Source organism: Dendrobates tinctorius, unplaced genomic scaffold, assembly GCF_039654945.1.
Source record: "Dendrobates tinctorius isolate UK_male_01 unplaced genomic scaffold, ASM3965494v1 ptg000011l, whole genome shotgun sequence".
NCBI classification, from domain to species: Eukaryota; Metazoa; Chordata; class Amphibia; order Anura; family Dendrobatidae; genus Dendrobates; species Dendrobates tinctorius.
Window position 1 is genome coordinate 123,062,504 of NW_027361679.1, and position 27,497 is coordinate 123,090,000.

At 45.6% G+C, this 27,497-nt stretch overlaps 2 protein-coding genes across 4 annotated transcripts in view; one reads left to right on the forward strand and one right to left on the reverse strand.

Annotated features, from left to right (window-relative positions):
- The window catches only part of STK11 (serine/threonine kinase 11), a 152,547-nt gene extending 141,667 nt beyond the window's left edge, over positions 1–10,880 (forward strand). Inside the window, exons 9-10 of the mRNA XM_073547189.1 lie at positions 647–849; positions 10,449–10,880. Coding sequence (XP_073403290.1) covers positions 647–828 — 182 coding nt within the window. The 3' untranslated portion in view covers positions 829–849; positions 10,449–10,880. The remainder of the gene's footprint in view (positions 1–646; positions 850–10,448) is intronic.
- Positions 10,320–23,377, reverse strand: CBARP (CACN subunit beta associated regulatory protein). Of its 3 annotated transcripts, none has more exons than XM_073547187.1 (10): positions 23,259–23,377; positions 22,846–22,903; positions 17,238–17,380; positions 17,097–17,158; positions 14,739–14,901; positions 14,009–14,204; positions 13,763–13,918; positions 13,470–13,662; positions 12,947–13,109; positions 10,320–12,771 (listed from the first exon to the last, which is right to left on the reverse strand). In XM_073547187.1, the coding sequence occupies exons 2-10, from the start codon at positions 22,891–22,893 to the stop codon at positions 11,697–11,699; spliced, it is 2,199 nt and encodes a 732-aa protein (XP_073403288.1). In that variant the 5' UTR covers positions 22,894–22,903; positions 23,259–23,377; the 3' UTR covers positions 10,320–11,696. The 3 variants fall into 3 exon arrangements, with proteins under 3 accessions (XP_073403288.1, XP_073403287.1, XP_073403289.1); XM_073547186.1 differs by having other exon boundaries at positions 23,225–23,376; XM_073547188.1 differs by having other exon boundaries at positions 23,283–23,358.
- Positions 23,378–27,497: the final 4,120 nt, after the last annotated feature.

A 27,497-nucleotide genomic window follows, 5' to 3' on the forward strand; every position in this document is an offset into this window, starting at 1 on the left:
ATTTTATTTACAATTATTTAATCTGGCCAATTACTTTTGGTCCCTTTAAAAACAGGGTGGCACATGTTAAGGAGCTGAAACTCCTAAACTCTTCATCCAGTTTTAATGTGGATACTTTCAAATGAAAGCTGAAAGTCTGAACTTCAACTGCATCTGAATTGTTTTGTTTAACATTCATTGTGGTAATGTCTAGAACCAAAATTAGAAAAATGTTGTCTCTGTCCAAATATATATGGACCTAACTATCAGCTTATTTAACAAAGGTAAAAATGGTGGAAATATGGTCGCAATGATCATCTGATTTGGGGGAAACATAATAGTAGCTTAGGAGCTACCACTGTGCATGGTTAGACAAAAAAAATCCATGCAACAGGTGCAAAAGGATATCCGTGGAAAATCAGTATGGGCAAATGGCCATAAATTCTTAAAGTGAAATGGATCCTTAAAAGAGTATACATACGTATATGGTACAGGAGAGGTGTACAATTCACTGGCATATTTAAATGTAAGGTAATGAAAATAGAAAATGCTTTATAGAAAATTAAAGAATTGACTCTTTGAAAGTAATCATCAGAAAAGTAAAACTATTTCTACCAATCCGTTTATGGAATCCACCTGATCATTGTATCTTTCGTTCCTGCATCAGGGCAGGTGCCTGAGGAGGATCGGTTTGCACAGACGCAGGGCACTGGACCTACCAAACAGCTATGTATGAATGGCACAGAGACCCAACTAAAGTCAGAAAGGAGAGTAAGCTCTGCATCCCAGCGTAAGGCTAGCACATCGGGGGGCAAAGTACGTAAATTGTCGGCCTGCAAACAACAGTGACCGAGGAGTCTACTCTGCAAGGTACGGTATTTCCAAAGTAAAAGGACGCCTTCACTTGAGTCATTTTAAAGTTAAAGTTGCTGTAAAACGTATTCCTGTTTAGAGGAGAGGTCTCTTACATCAGTCGTGTGTTTGGCTTCTCAGAACAAAAAGAGAAAATAATGTCCTATCATTGCATCTAATGGGTAACGATCATTCTGATTACTATACATTCCCTAGTTTTGGCAGATTATATTACCCCCTTTTACAGACATGCCCCATCATTGACCTATGCGATAAGGTACACTTGATGTTGGTATCTCTTTAATGTTCCGATAGCTTCACCATGTAGGGGGAGGGTTAGATTTTGTGCCCCAACACGAAGACGGCGTGTGGGCGGCAGGAGGATAGAACGGCCTCGGCTGCGATAATGAGGGCTCAATAAAGAGGTGTCTTCATTCATATCCTGCAGTGAATGAGTCATAGGCTTTGCCAATGATAGCAGGTTCTCTGTGACGTTGTTTCTTCCCTAGCCTCTCTCATTTTCTCTCTTCTCTGCCATTTCATGTGATGCTCCTTTCCATCCTCCCTGTGCTCGGATATATCTCGGTATATTTGGCCTAAAGTGCACATCTCCCAATACTGTCTGCAGACTTTTTCTGCCTCCAGCCTCTGCTCGTTCCCTGAATTTCGATTTGTTTTGTATTGACTACATGTTCGTCTCAGTTGTAACTAGTTATTCAGTATCATTCTGTCAGCATGGTTGCTGTCCTCCTGTTTCTAGATAACGAGTCAGTACATTCATCATAGGCCACATATCAGATATATGGCAATTTTCTGGATTTTTTTTCCCTTTTCCTGTGTTATTCCTTCTGAAAACAAATGTCGGCTCTTTGATAAGTTGCTAATGCTAGCTCTGAAGCCCTTGCCCTTAGGTGCAGTGCTTGGTCATGGTCTAAGGATTGTATTATGGGGATCTGTTTTTTTTCTCTCACCGTGCTCTAATGAAGCATGTACCTCTAAAGGTACTGTCACACTTAGCGATGCACCAGAGATCCCGACCAGCGATATGACGCGGTCAGGATCGCTGGTACATCGCTAAGTGGTTGCTAGTGAGCTGCCACACAGGCAGATCTCACCAGCGACATCGCTGGGGACGGGGGTCGCTACTTACCTGTCACACTAAGCGATCCTGACGTCTTCCCGCCCGCATCCACGCTCGTCTCTCCACAGGAAGCCCAGCAGGAAGCTGACAACGAGAAACAGTCCAAGACGTTCTCGCGCGATCAGCGATAACCAGCGGGGGAGCCGGTCGTAGGTAAGTATCACACACAGCGATATCACTAGCAATATCGCTATAACGTCACAAGTTATAGCAATTTTGCTAGAGATATCGCTTAGTGTGACCGGCCCTTTAGACAATTAATGCTTCTGTGTATCTTATCTGAAACCACCAAGAACAGGGTCACCTATTTCATGAGGTGTTGGCGTACTGCTATCCTATTTCTATGGAGCTCTGACTTTTGTACCACTGACAGTGCACAGCATTTTATTTTCAGCCAGCACTCGGTCATTCACTTGTGGTGTCAGTGGGGTGCCAGAGGTCAAAAGCCAACAATCATAAAGTGACTGTATAGATCCATGTCAACAGTTTGAGATGAGGAGAAACTACTTTGATGGCAACTTAACGGGGATCTGTCACCAGGTTTTTCCTACCCATCAGAGAGCAGCATGATGTGGGTTGCTTATTGTACATTTAATACAATCACTGTTTGTTGCAAATCAAACGGTTCCCTGAATGCTGAGCCCTGTGTAACCCCGCCCACGCCACTGATTGACCGTTTTTTTTCATATGCATAGTGGTGGACCTAGGGTTATGCAGAGCTCATGCCTATGAGCAACTACAGCGGCATGTAAAAGTTTTAGGCACCCCTGGTCAAACTTACTGTTACTGTGAATACTTAAGCAAGTTGAAGATGAAATGATCTCTAAAGGGCATGTCACACTAAGCGATATCGCTAGCAATATCGCTATAACTTGTGACGTTATAGCGATATTGCTAGCGATATCGCTATATCTGATACTTACCTACGACCGGCTCCCCCGCTGCTCATCGCTGATCGCGCGAGAACGTCCAGGACTGTTTCTCGTCGTCGGCTTCCTGTGGAGAGACGAGCGTGGAGCCGGGCGGGAGGACGCAGGATCGCCTAGTGTGACAGGTAAGTAGCGACCCCCGTCCCCAGCGATGTCGCTAGTGAGATCTGCCTGTGTGGCAGCTCACTAGCGACCACTTAGCGATCTACCAGCGATCCTGACCGCGTCATATCGCTGGTCGGGATCGCTGGTGCATTGCTAAGTGTGACAGGGCCTTAAAAGGCCTAAAGTTAAAGATGACACATTTCCTTTGTATTTTAGGCAAAAATATATATTTTTATCTTTTACATTTTAAAAATTACAAAAGGGAAAATGGGCCGATGCAATAGCTTGGGCACCCTGCATGGTTAGTAACTAGTAACATCCCCTTTTGAAAGTATCACAGCTTGTAGACTCTTTTTGTAGCCAGCCAATAGTATTTCAATTTTTGAGGAATTTTCATCCATTCTTCCTTAGAATATTCTTCCAGTTCTGTGAGATTCCTGGGTCGTCTTGCATGCACTTCTATTTTGAGCCAGATTCAATAATGTTCAGATCAGGGGACGGTGAGGGCCATTGTAAAATCTTTAGTTTGCAACTTTTGAGGTAGTCTTTTGTGGATTTTGACATGTGTTTGGGATCATTATTAGTGATGAGCGAGCGTGCATTTCTCGAGGCTGTTCGATAGCTTCAACACATGCAGGAATTGCCTGTTTGGCAATCTTTGGCATGCGTTGTGGCTGTTGAACAGCCGCGAGACATGCAGCATTGGCAACTCGAGCATTTCTTTTTTTTGAGCACGCTTAAAATAGTGGCTTTAGGACACAGGCGTGCTCGGATAACACCTTATCCAAGCATGCTCGCTCATCACTAATTATTATTATCCATTTGTAGAAGCCATCCTCTTTTCAATTTCAGCTTTTTTACAGATGGTGTTATGTTTTCATCAAGAATTTGTTGAAATTTCATTAAATCCATCCTTCTCTCTACCTGTAAAATGTTCCCTGTGCCATTGGCTGCAACACAACCCCAAAGCATGATTGATCACCACCATTCTTAATGGTTGGCGAGATGTTCTTTTCCTGAAATTCTCTGCCCTTTTTTCTCCACACATACCTTTTGATAATTGTGGCCAGAGAGTTCTATTTTAACCTCCTCGGTCAATATGACTTGTTTCCAAAATACAGCAAGCTTGTTTGGATGTTATTTTGCATACTCCCAACTCTAATTTTTATGGTGAGGATGAAGGAGAAGTTTTCTTCTGATGACTCTTCCATGAAAGTCATATTTGTGCAGGGGTCTCTGAACATTAGAATAATGTACTACAACTCCAGTCTGCTAACTTTTTCTGAAGGTCTTTTTCAGTCTAGCGGGGGTTCTGATTTGCCTCTCTAGCCATCCTACTAGCAGCTCTCACTGAAATTTTGCTTGGTCTTTGAGACCTTATCTTGACCTCCACTGTTCCAGTTAACTGCCATTTCTTAATTACATCTCAAACTGAGGAAAGGGCAACTTGAAAACGCTTCATATAGCCTTCCCCTGATTTGGGGTCCTCCACAATTTTTATTTTCGGAGTGCTAGGCAACTGCTTAGAATAACCCATGGCTGCTGTTTTTTGGTACAAGGTTAGATGAGGCTGTTTTTTTTTTTTTGTTTTTTTTTTATAAAGCTGGTATATTTGCATCACCTAATGATGATGGTGAACAAGCCGTAACCCTAACAGGCTAATTAAGGTCTGAAACCTTGCTGAAATTTGTCTGAGCATACAAATCTCCAAGCGTGCCCAAATTTTGCACAGGCTCACTTTCCTTTCTGTAATTTTTAGAATGTAAAAAATGGAAGGAAAAAAAATACTGTAATTTTACCAGTGGTGCCCAAACTTTCTTATGTCACTGTATATGGCAGCATTTTTACTATTCTGCTAGTGATAATCTGCTGACAAATCTATATCAACCAGCATCATTGCTGTAATCAGTGTCTTTCTGTTATGCTTCTCTCAGATTAGATGGCAAATCAAATATATGTATTTATAGATCTACCATTTTAACCTATTTTCTCTCATATTAAAAATATGTAACAGAAAAATGTCTGTCCCTCGCCTGCCTACTGTTCTGTGTGTACCTGTAAGACCACTATCTGCAGCTGAAACCTTCCTTCTTTCTACTCTATCGGCAGTAAGACAAGAAGATGAAGACTGTCTGCTTAGCAGTTTAATCCTGTGTTCTATTTGTTTTTAACAGGCATGCTTGCCTCAGGAATGTGCAGTACATCCTATTTACTTTTATGATTTGTATAACACAACCATAGCTAGTGCTAAAAGCAGGTCACTAAGAACCAGAATTCCCTCACAGTCTAAACATGGACAGTAGTAATGTAAATATACATACACAGTTGTATGAAAGTGTTTGCCCCCTTCCTGTTTTCCTATTCTTTTGCATGTTTGTCACAAATGTTTCAGATCACCAAACAAATGTAAATAGTAGACAAAGAGAACACCAGTAAGCACAAAATGTTTTTGGTCTTTATTATTAAGGGAAAAAGGAATCCAAACCTACAGGTCCCCGTGTGAAAAAGTGATTGCCCCATTCACCTTTAATTTATGTTTTAACTGTGGTTTATCACATCTTTGGGATATAAGTTCAAATTCCATAGCCACATCTAGGCCTGATTAATGCCACACCTGTTCTCAATCAAGAAATTACTTAAAGAGGACCCGCTTGACAAACTGAAGTAGATCAAAAATTCCTCAAAAGCTAGACATCATGCCGCTATCCTAAGAAATTCTGCAACTAATGAGAAACAAAGTAATTGAAATCTATCAGTCTGGAAAAAAAGCCATTTCTCAAGCTTTGGGATTTCAGCGAACCACAGTGATAGCCATTATCAACAAATGGCGAAACCATGGAAGGGTGGTGAATTTTCCCAGGAGTGGCTGGATGACCAAAGATACCCCAAGAGCTCAGCGATGACTCATGTAAGAGGTCACAAAAGACCCCACAACATCCAAAGAACTGCAGGCCTCAGTTAAGATCAGTATTCATGACTCCACTATAAGAAAGAGACTGGACAAAAATTGCCTGCATGACAAAGTTCCAAGACAAAAACCACTGCTGAGCAATAAAAACATAGAGCCTTGTCTGTTTCGCCAGAAAACTTCTTGATGATCCCCAAGACTTTTGGGAGAATACTCTGTGGACTTTAGAGACAAAAGTTTACCTTTTTGGAAGGTAAATTTCCCATTACATCTGGCGTAGAAGTAACACAGCATTTCAGAAAAGGAACATCATACAAACAGTAAAATATGGTGGTGGTAGTGTGATGGTCTGGGGCTGTTTTACTCCTTCAGGGCCTGGAAGACTTGTTGTAAATGGAACCATGAATTCTCATGTCTACCAAAAAATCCTGAAGGAGAATGTCCGGCCATCTGTTCCTGACCACAAGCTGAAGCACACTTGGGTTATGCAGCAGGACAAGGATCCAAAACACACCAGCAAGTCCACCTCTTAATAGCTTAAGAAAAACAAAATTAAGACTTTGGAGTGGCATAATAAAGTCCTGACCTTAATCTGATTTGAGATACTGTTGCATGACTTTAAGTCGGTTCATGCTCGGAAACCCTCCAGTGTGGCTGAATTACAACAATTCTGCAAAGATGAGTGGGCCAAGATACCTCCAAAGCTTTGTAAAATACTTATTGCCAGTTATTGCAAAGCTTGATTGAAGTTATTGCTGCTAAGGGTGGCCCAACCAGTTATTCTGTTTAGGGGGCAATCACTTTTTCATACAGGACCCTGTAGGTTTGGATTTCTTTTTCCCTTAATAATAAAGACCTCAATTTAAAAACTACATTTTGTGTTTACTCATGTTATCTTTGTCTAATATTCACATTTAAGTTTGACAAATATGCAAAATAATAGGAAAGCATGAAAAGGGAAAACCTTTTTTCACACAACTGCCCGGGCATAGTAACTAACTGTGGTTAGTTATAACAAATTATAATTATCCTCCATCCCATAGTCCCATGCCCATATACCCATCATACATATCCACCATCCCATAGGCCCGTGCCCATATACCCATCATACATATCCTCCATCCCATAGTCAAGTGCCCATATACCCATCACACATCCTTCATCCCATAGTCCCATGCCCATATACCCATCATACATATTCAACATCCCATAGTCCCATGCCCATATACCCATCATGCATATTCGCCATCCCATAGTTGAGAGCCCATATACCCATCACACATCCTTCATCTCATAGTCCCATGCCCATATACCCATCATGCATATCCTCCATCCCATAGTCCGTGCCCATATACCCATCATACATATCGGCCATCCCATAGTACCGTGCCCATATACCCGTCATATATATCCTCCATCCCATAGTCCAGTGCCCATATACCCATCACACATCCTCCATCCCATAGTCCCGTGCCCATATACCCATTATGACATCATCACCATCACCATGGCAACCGTTATGCCATAACCGTCACCATTGCAACCTATTAAGACATCATCGTCACCATGGCAACCATTGTGATAGCATCTTCGCCATTGCAACCTATTATGACATTGGCGTCGCCATGGCAACCATTATGACATCATAATGAGGGTGGGGCTTGCAAACTATGATGACATCAGCGTTGCCATGGCAACCATTATGACATCATAATGAGGGGCGGGGCTTGATACACACACTATTTATATTTTTTTTTATGTTGATGGGGCAAAATTGTTTGGTGAATTGGAACGCGCGGGGTTAAAATTTTGCCTCACAACATAGCCTATGACGCTCTCGGGGTCCAAACGTGTGACTGCCAAATTTTGTGGCTGTAGCTGCGACGGTGCGGATGCCTATCCCGGACATACACACACATACATACACACCCACATTGAGCTTTATATAATACTAGCTGAAGAGCCCGGCGCTGCCCGGGCATAGTAACTAACGGTGGTTAGTTATAGCAAATTATAATTATCCTCCATCCCATAGTCCCGTGCCCATATACCCATCATGCATATCCTCCATCCCATAGTCCCGTGCCCGTATACCCATCATACATATCCTCCATCCTATAGTCTAGTGCCCATATACCCATCACACATCCTCCATTCCATAGTCAACCATTACATCATAATGAGGGGCGGGGCTTGCAACCTATGACATCAGCGTCGCCATGGCAACCACTATGACATCATAATAAGGGGCGGGGCTTGATACACACACTTTTTCCCCATTATGTAGATAGGGGCAAAATTGTTTGGTGAATTGGAACGCACGGGGTTAAAATTTTGCCTCACAACATAGCCTATGACGCTCTCGGGGTCCAAACATGTGACTGTGCCAAATTTTGTGGCTGTAGCTGCGACGATTCGGATGCCAATCCCGGACATACATACATACACACCCACACTTTATATAATACTAGCTGAAGAGCCCGGCGCTGCCTGAGCATAGTAACTAACTGTGGCTAGTTATAGCAAATTATAATTATCCTCCATCCCATAGTCCCGTGCCCATATACCCATCATACATATCCTCCATCCCATAGTCTCGTGCCAATATACCCATCATACATATCCGCCATCCCATAGTCCCGTGCCCATATACCCGTCATACATATCCTCCATCCCATAGTCCCGTGCCCATATACCCATCATACATATCCGCCATCCCATAGTCCCGTGCCCATATACCCATCATACATATCCTCCATCCCATAGTCCCGTGCCCATATACCCGTCATACATATCCGCCATCCCATAGTCCCGTGCCCATATACCCGTCATACATATCCGCCATCCCATAGTCCAGTGCCCATATACCTGTCATACATATCCTCTATCCCATAGTCCAGTGCCCATATACCCGTCATTCATATCCTCCATCCCATAGTCCAGTGCCCATATGCCCATCACACATCCTTCATTCCATAGTCAACCATTATGACATCATAATGAGGGGTGGGGCTTGCAACCTATGACATCAGCGTCGCCATGGCAACCATTATGACATCATATTGAGGGGCGGGGCATTTTACACATACACTTTTTCCCAATTATGTAGATAGTGGCAAAATTGTTTGGTGAATTGGAACGCGCGGGGTTAAAATTTTGCCTCACAAACATAGCCTAGGACACTCTCGGGGTCCAGATGTGGGACTGTGACAAATTTTGTGGCTGTAGCTGCAAAGGTGCGGATGCCGATCCCGGACATAAATAATAATAATCTTTATTTTTATATAGCGCTAACATATTCCGCAGCGCTTTACAGTTTGCACACATTTTCATCACTGTCCCCGATGGGGCTCACAATCTAAAGTCCCTATAGTATGTCTTTAGAGTGTGGGAGGAAACCGGAGTGCCCGGAGGAAACCCACGCAAACACGGGGAGAACATACAAACTCCTTGCAGATGTTGTCCTTGGTGGGATACGAACCCAGGACCCCAGCGCTGCAAGGCATGCATTTCAGTAATGCCCAGCTTGTTGATGGACTCTATTTACCTGGCATAGTTTGCCTGGGGTATGCACAGGGAGAGCACTCCCTCCAGTGATAGGTTGGTATGTACACAATACACAACATTCAGCCTTCTATCGCTGAGGGTTCCCCTCTTCTTTTACGATCTACGAGACTGACGGAGATAGCAAAGAGTTGTATTCTCCCATCTTCGACAGGCCATATACAGCGAATGGAGCAGTGGTACATGTGAAAGCAGTGCTCTATTCAAACAAGGAACTACGGAGTCCTATTTTCTGGCTCATGGGGAGTCCCAGTGGTTAGACCATCAGCAACCTAAAATGGATCACCTAACATGTGGATAGGTAACAGAATGTTAAGGCCCCCATACACATAAGACTAATGTTGACACCCTGTGTATAGAGGCACTGGAAAACTGATCATTGGGGAAAATGTCGGTCTGACATGTCCAATTTCAGACTGAAGATGGCTTTGTTGTACTTGATATAAGCCCCAGCAGTGATATCGGTGAGCATCTTTCTCTTGGAGAACACAGGAGCGCTTGGCTGAGTGAGCACTCCAATGTATGGTAGAGACTGCTGTGAGCCAAAGGATCGGCCGAAGCATCTTTCATCCTGCGGCCACCCAATGTGTATGGCCAACTTTACAGTGTGCAGACTCCAAGTGATTACAGAATGGGGACCTCAGGGTTTTGTCAAGCTGCTAGTGGAAAAGAAGGCAAATCCAACAATCTTGAGAGGTTTCATGATAAGGGGTGGCTGGCTTAGCTTAGAGAATAGAACAGTATATGAATGCGAAGAGGTACTGTGGATTTCATGCTCACCTAATCTAAGTTAAGAATCACCAATCAAGCGTAACGCAGTTAAATCAACAGAAAAATGGCATATTTTCAGATTGCTTTTTCTTTTTAATTTATTTCACAATGTCATTACCTTATTAAAACAGTGCAAATAATTGGATAATTATAAATATATCACTCTTACGACTTTTTTTTTTTCTTTTTATTAATACAGTGATCCGTTCCTGCAGACTACTCTAAATATCACTGAGAGATTGTACCCAACAGACGCTACAGCCGAATTGCTGCAGTAAAGGGAAATGCCCTTTCATTGTTCTCCGATCCCCCTATTCCTTCTGGACCTTTTGGACTTGCACAGTGTCCAGCATCTGCTGCACTTTATGACTTGAACTTATTTCTTGCTCCACTTTGTTTATCTGGCTGCATACCATATGTATTATATGTAAAGAAGGTGGAGAGCCCATCATCAGCCCTACCTGAGCCCTCATACACAATCCAATGCTAAAGAGGGGAAGGAAAGGGAGCACCATACTCCTCTAGACAAACCCAGCAGTTGTGTGTGCATTTGGAGAAAAGGAGCCATGTGTTAACTATCATGGGTTGTTTATTTCTCCTTAGTGATTAAACGTTTATTTGGTTTCCACTAGTTTCTGGTTCCTGAGCATGGGTGTGAACCATAGATAACTGGCTAGCAGGCGGGCTGGTAGTTCCTATACGACACTCCTAGATGTTGCTTGCTACATATATAAACTTGAAAGGTATAACAGGATCATTATGACCAATCACAAAGGAATGCAAATCGTGGGAATTACAGTGGTCTCCTAACTACTGATACAGCCCCAATCTCTATGATACACACGGTGTACACTCAGCTATTGTCAATTAGTATGTGGGAGAAATGCACAGCGGTGATGGGGAGAGCATGAAAAATTCTTGCACCCTGTTGTGTGCTACATTTGAATACAAAGGCAAGATTGCACCATCTCCCAGAAACAAAGCAGCTTTACAAAATAAATAAAATAAATATTAAGTTCCACGCACACTTTTCATAGAGCCTACATCAATCTCACTCCTTGTGCCTGTAGGTTCAGTTTTTTGGGTAGGGAGTAATAGATCTGCAGCAAATGACATTGAGTGCTACTCGATCCATCCTATGCCCCCATTTCCCTAATGCAGGGTCCCTGAGGGCTTTCAGGAAGAAACTTCATATTGCTTGGAAGATAACTGTACATGTTCCTGTGAAAAATGTAGTGTGTATGCTCATGCTGTCTGTGAAGTTTTCTACATGTGCTGCCTGTATTTACAGTCATGCTTGTGTTTGTATGGCACAAAATGTAGCAGTGGATAAAATGAGTGACTGGGTTGGTATCATTTGGCACTGCGCTATACGGGAAGTGTTCTGGTTTTCAGCTCAGTCACTTAACCTCATCTTACTGTCCCATCTAAAGAGACATTGTTCCTTCTACACAGGACTGTGATCAGGTGAGATACGTGCCACTGTGCAAAGCCTCTCAGGACTGCATGCTGTCCTCTGCACAATTGGGTACAATCGTTCCTCAAGTCCTGCACCTATCTTGTCCAGCAGCTCTGTTGTTTGAGGGCCATAACCATAATCTTGATCAGGATTTTCTGCAGGAGGCCTAGGTTCCTCAGGGGCAGGTCCATGCTCATACGGTTCCTCCTCAATAGCCTGAATTTTGTCTTCAGGCGTGAGTGAGGCTGGACTTAAAGGACAGCCATCTGGTCCTTCCTCATCTGTAGTACTTGCAATTCGTGGTAGGGTACTGTGGTATCTTGTGTCAGGAAGGTAACTAGTGCTGTCTCCTCGACGTAAGGGGGAAGCACGGTGTCTTTCCAAGGCAGGAGGGTAACGTATACCTGGATCACTGTACTGCTTTGTCCTCTGCCACTGTTTGCGCAAATGAGCACGAGAGCGATGCTTTATGCGCAGAGGGGAATCATCGTATTGTGGGTCATGCCGAAGGAATTCATTAAACAATGCATCAGTTTTTTCATCTATGCTATAATCTCGCCTAGAAAGTGTCTCACGTGGAGATGGAGTGTGGTGCGGAAACAATTTGTCTTCCTCTCCACCTGAAGCACCCTGTTCATATAACCGACCTTCCAAACTATCAAATACTGTTCCTTTCCGTCCAGCATGTGTGAAAAACAGTCGTTTTTCCGAGGCAGTCTTGTCCCGATGAGGGCTACATGACTCATCTGGTGGTCGGCAAGGAGCTTCAATAGAGGCATAGCCACTGTCCATCTGTAAAAGCTTTCGAGATCCGGTTTCGGGCTCTTGTCCTTTTCCTGATTTAACATCAGGCAAATCTTGGGAAGGAAGACTAGGGAGTCCACTCAAGGAGCTAACACTTTCTGCATCACTGCGAACAGAATCCCGATCATTGTTGCTACTTTGTTCAGAGGCACATTGCTCCAGTGATGCACGTAAGCTCCAGATGTCACACTGTGGCTGGAGCTGACCCTGTTCTGCACTTCCTACATCAGCCAGTGACCCATCTTCCCCATGGTCTAGCCTGGTAAAAAAAAAAAAAATAATAATAATAATAATTGCACAGCAATGGCATAGTACATATTTTCAACGACATCTGTGGTAAGAAAGAATCTGTAAAAGATCAATAATTGATTTGAGTTCTATGCATGTACAATAAGATTTCTAGTTGTTTAGTCGAGAGGGTAATAGAAGAATACCTGCCGAGGGAATGTAGGGGAGTGCCATGCTGCTGGATGAAAGCTCCTTGGTTTGTGGTGAAGTCAGTATCTTGTGTGTGGGTTATGTATTGTATGATGTCATCGCGTTCCGCACTTTCACTTGCTGCTCTCTGTCGCTGGAACTGATGCCGCTTTGGAGAACCTGTAAAGTCAAGTTAATAAACGATCAATAATAACACATCTCTTCTGAACAGCCACAGTATTGCTTTTTCTGCTCCTTTCACTAAAAGGGCTGTCAAACTTATTTAGAAAAAAATAATCTACCATGTTGTGTTTGTTTTTTTTTACGTATGCTATTGCCATTTAGATCAACAATATTTTATTAACTTTTTTTTTTAGTTGTATGACATCTTAGCACCCCTTTATTGTATTCATTCTAATCTTAGTTATCCAAATTATACCCCACCCATCACCTTAGGAATCCAGGTTTCCCCCATCCGTGACTCTGGTTACAGGCTGCTTCTTTTTTATCTTGTGCATCCAGGCCATTCCTCCCCCTCACCTCTGGTGTCTAAGCTGCTTGCTCTCTGTACGCTGCCCAATTTCCATTTCTTGATTTTAAGATAGGGGCTTGCTCCTTCTAAGCTTGCATGGCGCCGTAGACGGTTGAAGAAGTGAAGGACCGCACCATGACTTCGTGTAGTGCCTACATCTGAACTAGAGCCACCCTGAGGGAGATGACTGCTAAGGTCAAACTGGGAAATGGAAAACAAGTGTAAAACTAGAGTTGCATCGATCCTCTTATCTTCAGGTAGCTTTTTGGCACATTTTCTATCATTCTATGTTTATACTTACCCTGGCGTTGATAGGACTTTGCCTAGGAGATGATGGACCATGGATTGGAGTTTCCATAAAACTCGTGTCTGCAACAGAGTTGTAGGCATCTCCAGGAAGAGCAGATGTTAAACTGAGTGAAAGTCTAGTAAGTGGTGCAGGTGGACTTCGAGGGGGCTAATACATAAAGGAGGAAAAAAAAACATTAAGTGCAACAAACTGGTTTCGGTTGACTTGAGGCTCAAGGGTGCATACTTGAAAACTAACCTGGTATATGGAAATATTGGATTTGGTTGGAGAAGTTGGATGTGTGTCGGATGCCGCTCCGCTGCTACTACTTTCACCGCCTTCACTTTCATGTATTGTTAGAATATGTAGAGCATTTGGCGGTAATGAAGGAAGAGGGGGCAGTGTCAGTCGGGCATTCTTCAAATAGTGAAAATCTCCCTCCGTCAGAGTGTACCTGGGGCAAAAAATATCTTCTAATTTTGATACATATTCTTCAGTCCATCACTGTTATTTTTAGCTCTTTTTTTTAATAAATTTAACTTTATTGAGTTATAGAAAGGAAATGCAAATCTTAATAGAAGGCACTAATTGTGCCACAAGTAAGGAGTCAAACAAAACCGCAAGGAAATGTTGAAAAACCAGGATCACCATAACATTTAGAACAACGTAGAAGTAAGTATATTCCACAGAGTAACTGCTGATTGTACACTGGTTCAACGTTTTCTAGAATATAACAGCGAGACGATGACTCAAACTTATCTGTTAAATCATTCCCTGCCCATATAACTTAATAACGAGAAAAGAAAAAGTAAACTCAAAAACACGGGGAAGAGGGTAAGAGGATGAGGAGAGGGGAACGTCCAAGACGATCCTGAAGTGTAAACTTACCTTCCCTCTAAAATCTTTACCTTTCTAAATCATTTATGCTGTTACCTTCCATGCAGTATGGGCTCATGTTTGTAGTTATCTTATTTGGGTCTATTTTTACCTTCTTCCTTTTTCTCGCTCTCTCTTTTCTTGACCACATAATGCTCCCTCATTAAATGAGACCCGTCTACCACTGGAAGCAGTGCCTAGGAATCTCTCTGACTCTGCATCCCTGGTCCCTGAAGCTGACAGAGATTCTGCATCCTCTATCCGGATAGTGATATCTGTAGAAATGGGATAAATATTATTTAAGGGAATCTGTCACCAGGCTTGTGCTATGTGATCTGAAAGCAGCATAATGTAGGGGCATAGACCCTAATTCCAACGATGTCACTCGCTGGTCTGCATGCTGTCCCTTTTAGTTTTCTGCAGGTCTAGCCTTTCAGTGGATGCTGAGGTCTGTATATCTCCATCCACAGCACTGTCAGAAATCTGCTCACTTATTGGTGGTGGCTGAGTGATGCAGAGCAGGAGGACTACCTGGCACCAGGGCATTAGTCCTCTAGAGATAAGCTCCAGCTCACACATCCCTGGAATCAGAGTCTCTGCCCCTACATTGTGCTGCTGACAGATTTCCTTAAAATAGAATACAAAACTCATGTAATCAGTATATATGTACAGTACAGACCAAAAGTTTGGACACACCTTCTCATTCAAAGAGTTTTCTTTATTTTCATGACTATGAAAATTGTAGATTCACTCTGAAGGCATCAAAACTATGAATTAACACATGGGGAATTATATAATTAACAAAAAAGTGTGAAACAACTGAAAATATCTTATATTCTAGGTTATTCAAAGTAGCCACCTTTTGCTTTGATTTCTGCTTTGCACACTCTTGGCATTCTCTTGATGAGCTTCAAGAGGTCACCGGAAATGTTTTTCACGTCACATGTGTGCCCTGTCAGGTTTAATAAGTGGGATTTCTTGCCTTATAAATGGGGTTGGGACCATCATTTGTGTTGTGCAGAAGTCTGGTGGATACACAGCTGAATAGACTGTTAGCTGGTTTTTTCTTGCCATAATATAAATTCTAAGAAAAGAAAAACGAGTGGCCATCAATACTTTAAGAAATGAAGGTTAGTCAGTCCGAAAAATTGGGAAATCTTTGAAAGTGTCTCCAAGTGCAGTGGCAAAAACCATCAAGCTCTACAAAGAAGCTGGCTCACATGAGGACCGCCCCAGGAAAGGAAGACCAAGAGTCACCTCTGCTGTGGAGGATAAGTTAATCCGAGTCACCAGCCTCAGAAATCACAAGTTAACAGCAGCTCAGATTAGAGACCAGGTCAATGCCACACAGAGTTCTAGCAGCAGACACATCTCTACAACAACTGTTAAGAGGAAACTTTGTGCAGCAGGCCTTCATGGTAAAATAGCTGCTAGGAAACCACTGCTAAGGACAGGCAACAAGCAGAAAAGACTTGTTTGGGCTAGAGAACACAAGGAGTGGACATTAGACCAGTGGAAATCTGTGCTTTGGTCTGATGAGTCCAAATTTGAGATCTTTGGTTCCAACCACCGTGTCTTTGTGCGACGCAGAAAAGGTGAACGGATGGACTCTACGTGCCTGGTTCCCACCGTGAAGCATGGAGGAGGAGGTGTGATGGTGTGGGGGTGCTTTGCTGGTGACACTGTTGGGGATTTATTCAAAATTGAAGGGATACTGAACCAGCATGGCTACCACAGCATCTTGCAGCGGCATGCTATTCCATCCAGTTTGCGTTTAGTTGGACCATCATTTATCAACAGGACAATGACCCCAATCACACATCCATGCTGTGAAAGGGCTATTTGACCAAGAAGGAGAGTGATGGGGTGCTATGCCAGATGACCTAGCCTCCACAGTCACCAGCCCTGAACCCAATCGAGATGGTTTGGGGTGAGCTGGACCGCAGAGTGAAGGCAAAAGGGCCAACAAGTGCTAAGCATCTCTGGGAACTCCTTCAAGACTGTTGGAAGACCATTTCCAGTGACTACCTCTTGAAGCTCATCAAGAGAATGCCAAGAGTGTGCAAAGCAGAAATCAAAGCAAAAGGTGGCTACTTTGAAGAACCTAGAATATAAGACATATTTTCAGTTGTTTCACACTGTTTTGTTAATTATATAATTCCACATGTGTTAATTCATAGTTTTGATGCCTTCAGAGTGAATCTACAATTTTCATAGTCCTGAAAATAAAGAAAACTCTTTGAATGAGAAGGTGTGTCCAAACTTTTGGTCTGTACTGTATGTATATATATCTCAAACAAAAATATCACACTGCTGCTATAAAACATAACTAACACTAGATAACTAATCTGTGCACTGCGAGTCTGCTCTGCTGAACCACCTTATGATGCATATATACAGTATATACAGTGTGCATTTTGGTAAGGGGTAGAATGACTTTGAAAGCATTTTTCCTGAGTAACTTTCCTACCGTGCGTGGGTTGGGACTCATCCACATAGGAAGTGTTTGTTTTTTCTGCATCATCACTGGGTCTGAAAATGAAGGAAGTAATAATCATAAAAATTCACAGCTAAAATCTGCATTAACTTTGTCAAAATACACCTTGCTTACCTGGATAGTCTCAGACGCGAGTCACAGCAGCGCTTGCAAAGGATCAAGACCCCAATAAGGAGGAGGAGTGTTCCTCCAATGAAGATGGACAACAGAACCAGGAGCAAAACGTACCCATCCTGAGTAGGGGCCCCTGGCGCATCCTGCGGGGCCAGATAAAAGATTGCTTACACTCAAGTGCTACTTGGTCAATATGGACATCTCATCTACAGTAAGTTACCAGATAAAGAAAACGTATTGCGACATTACATGCTAGCAGTAGCCACACCGCTGGTATAGATGGCCCAGAAACCCTGGGTAACACGGGCAGCTCTGGATCTTGGGCAGAGTTCTACCCATAAATTGTAAAATTATAGGGATTCTAAAGTCATAGAAGGAAAATGCTATATACTATTGGGTTATTGTTGTTATATATCATCTATTAGATGGATGTGACAGAGTCACTGGCATAGTATGTGAAGGGAGATACGTGTCACTGCGCATACTGCGGTCGGTTATGTACAACCAGTGTTTTTCCTCCAGCACGCTAAGTGCTGAGAGGGTTAATAGCAGGGCTGTGGAGTCGGAGCTCATTTTGGTGGACTCCTAAAATATATAATAAATTGGGTACAGTAGTTCAATGCAGAATGTGCTGAATATTTTTTCATAGGAATTTGGGAAAGTTATGAAAGGTCCTATAAATGACTGTTCTATTCCTGATCTAAGGCTACATTCACACACAGCGTTTTTCCTGCGTTTTTTGAGGATACGTTTTTCAGCTGCAAAAGCAGATCAGCTTTTTAAAAAACCGCATCACCGGAAAGGTTTTTGAGCTCATAGATGCTTTCAATCGCAAAAGCAGATTAGAAATCTGCTCTATCGATATCCATATCTGTCTATCCATATCTTATCTGTACCAAAAAGAATGAAAGCCGGGTAGCACACAGACTAACACACTTTTTTTTTTTTTTTTTTTTTAAAGCACCAATCAGGTACACCTCATAGCTGCCCAAAAGGACGCCCAGGACAGGCATTGCTCGTCTTCAGTAACACATCGACATCAATTGATAGTTGGAATAAATAGACTGCATTCACCACATCTTAAGGTGCAGGCTTTATTTTCAAGTGTAGGGGTGTGCAGTATAAGGCTCTTCTGCAGCTGAGGTGTGCAGTATGAGATTCTGCGGAACAGTATGAGGTTCTGCCCCCCCAAGTTTTGATCCTGGCTAAAACCGTTTCTTATAGATATGGCGAACCCTCAGGTAACCCTAAATGAAGGTTAGTGGACACAGGTGGCTGAATTGAAGGAATTGCTTAATCACCTATTGACCGTGACTAAAAAATTACAAGCTGAGGATTTAACTCCTGGCATTTTCATAAGGGAGTGGAAGAACTTGCTATTTTGCCTGTCCCAAAGAGGAGATTTAATCACAGATGGCATTTCTGCTTCAATGAAACTGAGAGAGACACAGCTATTGGAAAATAAAATTTTTCTGGCAGCTGTTTATGTGGACCCAAGTCATCGTATATTGCTTGATGATCAACAGCTTACTAAAGGAAAAGAAGCTCTGACTGAGGTAGCAGTTAGGATGAGTGGCCTACAGGAGGACTGCCAGGTGCAAGAGGACTTGGGTCCTGACAGTGCTACTGCTGCCATATCTTCATCCTCATCAGATGAGGAGTTTGAATTTGACAAGTACTTGGATGATATGGAGCAGGCAAAGCGTTGCTGCAAGGAAAAAGATTTCACTCCGTCTCCTATAGCAAGCAGATTGACCATATTTCAGCAAAATGTTTCACTTGCTCTCAAAGAAAAATTCAACCGTTCATCAAAACTGACTGTGCATGAGGCAATTCCTTTATACTTGGAAAGTGTTAGAGATGTTGCCCATGTGGTTACGGCTTTGCCTCCAACCCAAGTTAGTGTAGAGAGGTTGTTCTCTGGCCTTAAAATTATCAGGTCAGATTTGAGGTCATCTATGAAGGAGGATCTGATGGAGGCAATTCTATTTCTTAGAACAAATTCAAAGACTGCACAAATGTTATTTAGTATGTTTTTGTTGAACACTGTTTTTTGCCACTTACATAGTTTATTACATAGTGTTATATATATATATTCGATATTACATAGTGTATTACATATTTACAATTTATTACAGTTTTTTGTGTTCTAAAGTTGTATTCCAATAAATATATATTATGTTCTATCTAAATGTCTTGATTACTGTATCATAAAAATGATTAAATGTCTGATGTTCACATTGTGCTACAATAAATTTTTCAGTTAAATATAAGCAATATGTGTTGGAGTCTGAGTCGCAGGTTTGGCTTACCGACTCCACAGCCCTGGTTAATAGGAACCTATGTTATGGGCTGGTTTAGTGGACCTTCATAGAGTGGCTGGACGGAGGTCCACCGTATCTCCACACGCAGAGACCTGTCAGGACCTTTGTGCGGTCAAGGTCATGTGATGATCACATGGGTGTTAAATACCTGGCCATGAGAGTCAGTGGGTGTTGTGTATTGGGAGAGCAGGAACTCCCACGTAGCTCCCGGAGGAGCTAAAGGACTGTGTGGGATAACTGCAGGTGACCCCTGCCGGGAATGGACTCTGTTTTTGTTTGTTTTACCATTATGCCAGCAAGGCTCTGTTTATTTTGCTGAATCCTGACAAGGTTTATGTCATCCCCAATAGACCAGGTGATTCTTTAGGCCTGTTTCACATTTCAGTTATTTGACGTCAGTCCAAATCCACCAGGTTGTGAAAAAAAATGGATCCGTCAGCGTTGAGACACAAACGGATGCCACCGGATCCGTTTTTGGACGGATCCGCTTTAGCAGGTAGTGACCGAAATGTAAAGGAAAACGAGTCTGAGAGAGAGAATTTTTCAGCCGCCAGAACGGAATTTGGGGTTAAATTTCTGGCATGGAAATTCTTCCGGGCATGCTCAGTGTCCAAAAGCAGATCCGTTGCCGGATTCCGTCAAAAACCGGTTGGCAACGGATCCGCCACCCATAGGCGACCATTATAACGAATGGCGGATCCGTTACTATCCGCTATTTTGACGCAGACAAAAAACGTTCCGTCAAAAAACGGATCCAACGGATGACCATCCGTCAAAATCCACCGTTAACGCAAGTCAATGGGAAAAAAAACGGATCCGCCAAAAAAAAGGCGGATCCGTTTTTGTTGCAAAACGGCGGATTTTGACTGACGTCAAACAACTGAAGTGTGAAACAGGCCTTACCAGAACGTTTACTGTGTCTACCTAAAATATATATTTTCTTACAAAATGTCGGACCTTTCCAAAAAGGTAACATTCAATTCTCAAAACGTGTTCTTGTTAAATAGAAGTGAAATGCTCACATAATCTAAGACAGTTCTGAAACCCAGCCTGCAGATCCAGGTCTAGTATGGTTATTTTTGGGACCTGGCCGTGTAGAAGTGCCTACCTAGATCTTTACTATTTCCTACCTCTCTAGCACTAGTAGTATTTCTTGTTACTTCCCTGATGCTGAACTTTTTGGACCATGAAGATAATCAGTCTTTGGGGAAAAACAAGTGAACAGGTTCCATGTTTCCCTGCTATGTGTCTGCTTGAAATCCCTGTGAAAATGAAGAAATTGGATATAGGCACATATGGTGCTTGTGTCAAGGATTCCTGTCGCTGGTTACGGGTAAGGCCACGTTCACACGGTCAGTATTTTACCTCTGTATTTGTGAGCCACAACCAGGAGTGGGTGATAATACAGAAGTGGTGATGGGTTTCTATTATACTTTCTTCTGATTGTTCCACTCCTGGTTTTGACTGTCATCATAAGGTCTTTGTTCTATTAGTAAAACCCTGGCACCTCGTTTCCTTGCCCATACAGCATGTGCGGGGAGTATCTGTGATCACATATGATCACTTTTACAATAGTTACAAGAAGAAACCGTGTCTACTATAGAATAGTTCCCAACACTGGTGCAACTTTCCAAGAGGAGACAGGACAGCCAGTGCCACTGCATCAGGCACTGGTAGGAATAAATCCAGCCATGTCCCATACAGATCCATTATTCCTCCATTACCTTGCTGGCGATGTAATAGACACATTCAGTAACCTACTATAGAATAGTCCCCAATAGAGTTGAGCGACTTTAGTCGGATCGGGTTTTATGAAACAAAATTTGTTTCAGATGAAACTGGTCCGACTAGGGCAAAAAAAGTCGGAGATTCGTCCGAAACCCGATCCCAATGCAAGTCATTGGGAAATAAAAGTCGGCATTGAGCGGATGACATTCATCCACTCAATGCCTACTTTTATTTCCCATTGACTTGCATTGGGGTCGGGTTTCGGACGAAACTCCGACTTTTTTTGCCCTAGTCGGACCAGTTTCATCTGAAACAAATTTTGTTTCATAAAACCCGATCCGACTAAAGTCGCTCAACTCTAGTCCCCAACACTGGTGCAACTTTCCAAGAGGAGACAGGACAAAAAGCGCCACTGCATCAGGCACTGGTAGGAATACATCCAGCTATGTCCCATACAGATCCATTATTCCTCCATTACCTTGCTGGCGATATAGAGACCCATTCAGTGACCTACTATAGAATTGTCCCCAACACTGGTGCAACTTTCCAAGAGGAGACAGGACAAAAAGCACCACTGCATCAGGCACTGGTAGGAATACATCTAGCTATGTCCCATACAGATCCATTACCTTGCTGGCGATATAGTAGAGACACATTCAGTGGCCCACAGTAATGTGTGAGGACATGCAATCATCAGTGGGAACTGCATTAATAATGAACTGTCACTAAATTTCATAATACAAACTAAACACATTATTATTAGATTTCCTAGTCCTGATGATGCAGGTGTACTTACTATGAAAATGCATGTCACAACAAGTGTATAATTCTGCTCTTCAAATTTAGGAGTCCAGGTAAAGAGTTAGAAAGCTCATGAGTTCTTATGTACTCAATCCCTGCTTGCGGAGCCTGACAGTTGCAGCTTGTACTGAGCAGAGTGAGATCTCAGCAGCAGCTGGAGGCCCTTGAGGAGATGCAATCTGGATATGTACGCAGAGACTAGGTTTAAACTTTTACAGCCATTCTGAAATGGATTTTGAAAGTCATTTCAACAGGTCTAAGAGACTGATTTAATAATTTCTGGAGTTTGTTTTATGATATCTGGTGACAGATCTGCTTCAGTATAAAGGTAAGTTATGGCATCCCATGACTATTAGGGCATAGCTGAATGCTGAAATGACACTTGGTGCTGGTGAATGAACGGTCTTTCTATCCAAGGTGGCAGCCCACAGTGGTTGTAGGTGACCGGTCCATAAAGAAGAACTGGAGAAATTACTCATATTTATGTATTGGATGCCTATCACACCTCAGTATCACCCACTAACTATAAACCCACTCCACTAGTGACTGGCCATGTAGATGTGGGACTACAGGTTACATAATGTCATCTTCATACCCCAAAAGAATACACTGCAGGCTACTAGCAGCATGAAATCACAAAGGTCTGTGCCAGCGATCAAAGCCATGGATTCAGGAACAGGTTCCATTCCGTGAGGCTAAATGAATGGTAGCGTAGCAGTACGGCGGGGGCAACTAGCGGGGGCGGAGGTCCTCACCGTGGAACTGTCCGTTATATTGTCCCATGCAGGTGACTCATTGCTCATGGTCTGACACCTGCAGAGAGAAAGAGGAGGCAGGGTTGGAAAATACAGTACAGGGAGCGGGCACTGGGGGCTAGTAGTAAAGGCAGGCACAGTGCCAATCCTATGCCCAGCCTGTGCCATCAGGCCCCTCAGCTGCAGCTCTGGATGGCACCTAGGCAGTGCCCATCACCAAGCAGCGGGTGGCACCCAGCTCATGTGCTGCCCACAGGATGCATGGCCCCATATGGAGTGACTCCGATACTACGCTGGACCCAAGAGATGCCCAGGGAGTGCCCGGAGGAGGCTGGGGCAAGAGGCATGCAAATGGCTGCAACCTCAGCGCTGTGCCTACCTCTAACCTTCCGGGTCTTCTGCCTCCCCCGTACCTGGCACCGATGCCCGATCCTCACCTCCGGGTCCGGCTCCAAGCTGCAGCTCCGTCACCGGCCTCAGGATTTATGAATGAAGCCCGGAGAAGAGACCCCGCCCATTCAGGACACGTGACTGTGACAGGCTGCAGGCTGGGGAGGCGGCAGTGGGAGAGAAGACTCGCGTGTGGCGGGAGGAGGGAGGCGGCAGTGGGAGAGAAGACTCGCGTGTGGCGGGAGGAGGGAGGCGGCAGTGGGAGAGAAGGCTCGCGTGTGGCGGGAGGAGGGAGGCGGACGCAGCTAGTTAACTACATAGGGGCGAGCTCGCTGCATGTAGGAACCCATTCCCATTGCACGGAGGCGGCCATAGGGGTGATACCGGCCATAGGTGGGACGCAGGCCATAGGGGTGATGCCGGCCATAGGGGTGATGCCTGGCATAGGGGGGACGCTGGCCATAGGGGTGATGCCGGGCATAGGGGGGACGCTGGCCATAGGGGTGATGCCGGGCATAGGGGGAACGCCGGCCATAGGGGTGATGCCGGGCATAGGTGGGACGCAGGCCATAGGGGTGATGCCGGGCATAGGCGGGACGCAGGCCATAGGGGTGATGCCGGGCATAGGTGGGACGCCGGCCATAGGGGTGATGCCAGGCATAAGGTGGGACACAGGCTGTAGGGGTGGTGCTGGCCATAGGGGTGATGCCTGGCATAGGGGGGACGCTGGCCATAGGGGTGATGCCGGCCATAGGGGTGATGCCTGGCATAGGGGGGACGCTGGCCATAGGGGTGATGCCGGGCATAGGGGGGACGCTGGCCATAGGGGTGATGCCGGGCATAGGGGGGACGCCGGCCATAGGGGTGATGCCGGGCATAGGTGGGACGCCGGCCATAGGGGTGATGCCGGGCATAGGTGGGACGCAGGCCATAGGGGTGATGCCGGGCATAGGTGGGACGCCGGCCATAGGGGTGATGCCAGGCATAAGGTGGGACACAGGCTGTAGGGGTGGTGCTGGCCATAGGGGTGATGCCGGGCATAGGGGGGACGCTGGCAATAGGGGTGATGCCTGGCATAGGTGGGACGCCGGCCATAGGGGTGATGCCTGGCATAGGTGGGACGCCGGCCATAGGGGTGATGCCGGGCATAGGTGGGACGCCGGCCATAGGGGTGATGCCGGGCATAGGTGGGACGCCGGCCATAGGGGTGATGCCGGGCATAGGTGGGACGCAGGCCATAGGGGTGATGCCGGGCATAGGTGGGACGCTGGCCATAGGGGTGATGCCGGGCATAGGTGGGACGCAGGCTATAGGGGTGGTGCTGGGCATAGGTGGGACGCCGGCCATAGGGGTGATGCCGGGCATAGGTGGGACGCCAGCCATATTGGTGATGCCGGGCATAGGTGGGACGCTGGCAATAGGGGTGATGCCGGGCATAGGTGGGACCCCGGCCATATTGGTGATGCCGGGCATAGGTGGGATGCTGGCCATAGGGGTGATGCCGGGCATAGGTGGGACGCTGGCCATAGGGGTGATGCCGGGCATAGGTGGGACGCCGGCCATATTGGTGATGCCGGGCATAGGTGGGACGCTGGCCATAGGGGTGATGCCGGGCATAGGTGGGACGCAGGCTATAGGGGTGGTGCTGGCCATAGGGGTGATGCCGGGCATAGGGGGGAGGCAGGCTATCGGGGTGATGCCGGGCATAGGTGGGACATCGGCCATATTGGTGATGCCAGGCATAGGTAGGACGCAGGCTATATTGGTGGTGCTGGCCATAGAGGTGATGCCAGGCATAGGTGGGACGCAGGCTATAGGGGTGGTGCTGGCCATAGGGATGATCCCGGGCATAGGGGGGATGCTGGCTATAGGGATGATCCCGGGCATAGGTGGGATGCTAGCCATAGGGATGATCCCGGCCATAGGGGTGATCCCGGGCATAGGGGGGATGCTGGCCATAGGGGTGATCCCGGGCATAGGGGGGATGCTGGCCATAGGAGTGATCCCGGGCATAGGGGGGACGCTGGCCATAGGGATGATCCCGGGCATAGGGGGGACGTTGGCCATAGGGATGATCCCGGGCATAGGGGGGATGCTGGCCATAGGGGTGATCCCGGCCATAGGGGGGATGCTGGCTATAGGGATGATCCTGGGCATAGGGGTGATGCCGGACATAGGGATGATCCCGGGCATAGGGGGGATGCTGGCCATAGGGATGATCCCGGGCATAGGGGGGATGCTGGCCATAGGGATGATCCCGGGCATATGGGGGACGCTGGCCATAGGAGTGATCCCGGGCATAGGGGGGACGCTGACCATAGGGATGATCCCGGGCATAGGGGGATGTTGGCCATAGGGATGATCCCGGGCATAGGGGGGATGCTGGCCATAGGGGTGATCCCGGGCATAGGGGGATGCTGGCCATAGGGGTGATGCCAGGCATAGGGGGGACGCTGGCCATAGGGGTGATGCCAGGTATAGGTGGGACGCGGGACATAGGGGTGATGCCAGCCATAGCGGTCATCTCGGCCATAAGGGTGATGCCTGGCATAGGGCGCTGCTTACACCAGTGTGATTGCAGGAGATGGGGTCTGGGGAGAGGACTGCGCGGAGGATGCGCCCGCACACAGCGGATGGATCCCAGCACTTCTCCGCCATCACTAATGCTGCCCTTCCCTAGGACCTGAGTGCTGTGCAGCCGCCTCGCTACTTTGGCCGCTAATTCCACCTAGGAATGGACAATTGGGCGTCACTCTTCCCCTGGTTGTGGCCCTATACAATCTTGTCACTGAAATGGATCGGACAGGGAGACAGCCATTTCCTCACACAGTAGACTTGGAAGGTTTGTCCGACATAAGTCTATGTGTGGCCCCCAACAACTGACATTAGGAGAGAGAAGGGTCCGCATGCCAGACTGCCTGTTCTCATCAGTCACCAGTCATCTATATGGGAGGCTTAGGGGCCCTGTTACACGGCAGGTAGCGTCCCACAACACACCGATCACTGATATAAGGAGCTGATTGTGACTCGTTACCTTTCATTCTCATGTAACAAAGATTGCTCCCACTCACTGTCATTGTCGGAAGCACATGGGGGAATATGCTGCCGATCAACAATGAATTTTCTGCCCACATAACAACATGCAATCAGTGACAAATAAGCTTTTCTTGTGATCACTTGGCAGGTTGCCGGAGAGCAATGATTAACAACAAATATTCACAATCGTCACTCCGGGCTAAAGTATCTTCGCACTAGCCCCTCTAAGGCTAGTTTCACACTAGCGTTTCACTGACCTGTGTCGGTCTGCTCACGGCTGCCGCTAAGCTCCGCCCCTGCCACGCCTCCTGTTAGCTCCGCCTATGGGCGCATGACGCATGCAACCTGCGTACGCTATCTTTAGCATTGGGTACGCAGGCAGTGCGCAGGTATGTGTTTGCCGGCGCATACATCCTTTTGACAGTGCGCCGATCTGTGCCAAACGCACCGTGTTGCATTTTGGTGCGCTCGGCACACCGTCAAAAGGACGCATGCGCCGGCAAACGCAAACCTGCGCACGGCCTGCGTGCCCAATGCTATAGATAGGGTACGCAGGTCGCATGCAGCGTCATGCGCCCATAGGTGATGCTAAGGCTAGTTTCACATTAGCGTTTTTTTGCGCAGCGCATCGTGCGCATAAAAAACGCAAAGAAAAACGCAAAACAAATGTGCATTTTTTTTTCTTCATGCGCACGCTGATGCGTCAAAATAACGCAGTGTTACTTGCGTTTTACATGCGTTTTTGCATGCGGTTGCGTTTTTTATGCGCATGCGTTTTTAGGTGTGACATTTCACAATAGAAAAATCCTTGACCACCAATGGGTCACCAGTGGGCGTGTGTCATTGGAATGTTTTATAGACCCTGTACTGCTGAATTCATCAGATTTTGCTGCTGTTTTCCGGTGTCAAGATGGACCTGCGTCTGGATAATTTCCGCTTCAAGCTGGATCTTGACATTGCGCTGTCTCAGGCGTATGCCTTTTGTTGCCAGCAAGAAAGGGAGAGGAGAGACGGCAGCGGCGTCGGTTTTGGAGGCATCCAATCATCGAACTCCGGGCAAGCCGCGGAGCATATCACACGCTGTACAGCGAGCTACAGGAAAACCCAGAGAAATTTGCTGACTATACACGGATGTCCCAGGAAAGCTTCCTTGACTTGCTGGGTATGGTTGAAGGAAACATCCGGAGAAGGGACACTCAGCTCCGGCGTGCCATTCCTCCCGAAGA

Bases quoted from the DNA above. Each gene is read 5' to 3' on its own strand.
- CBARP (XM_073547187.1), bottom strand. From the start codon at position 22,893: ATGAGCAATGAGTCACCTGCATGGGACAATATAACGGACAGTTCCACG. The intron at 17,381-22,845 runs GTGAGGACCTCC...CTGGCCCCGCAG, and splicing joins ATATAACGGACAGTTCCACG to GATGCGCCAGGGGCCCCTAC. The intron at 14,205-14,738 runs GTAAAAATAGAC...TTTTTGCCCCAG, and splicing joins GAGCGAGAAAAAGGAAGAAG to GTACACTCTGACGGAGGGAG.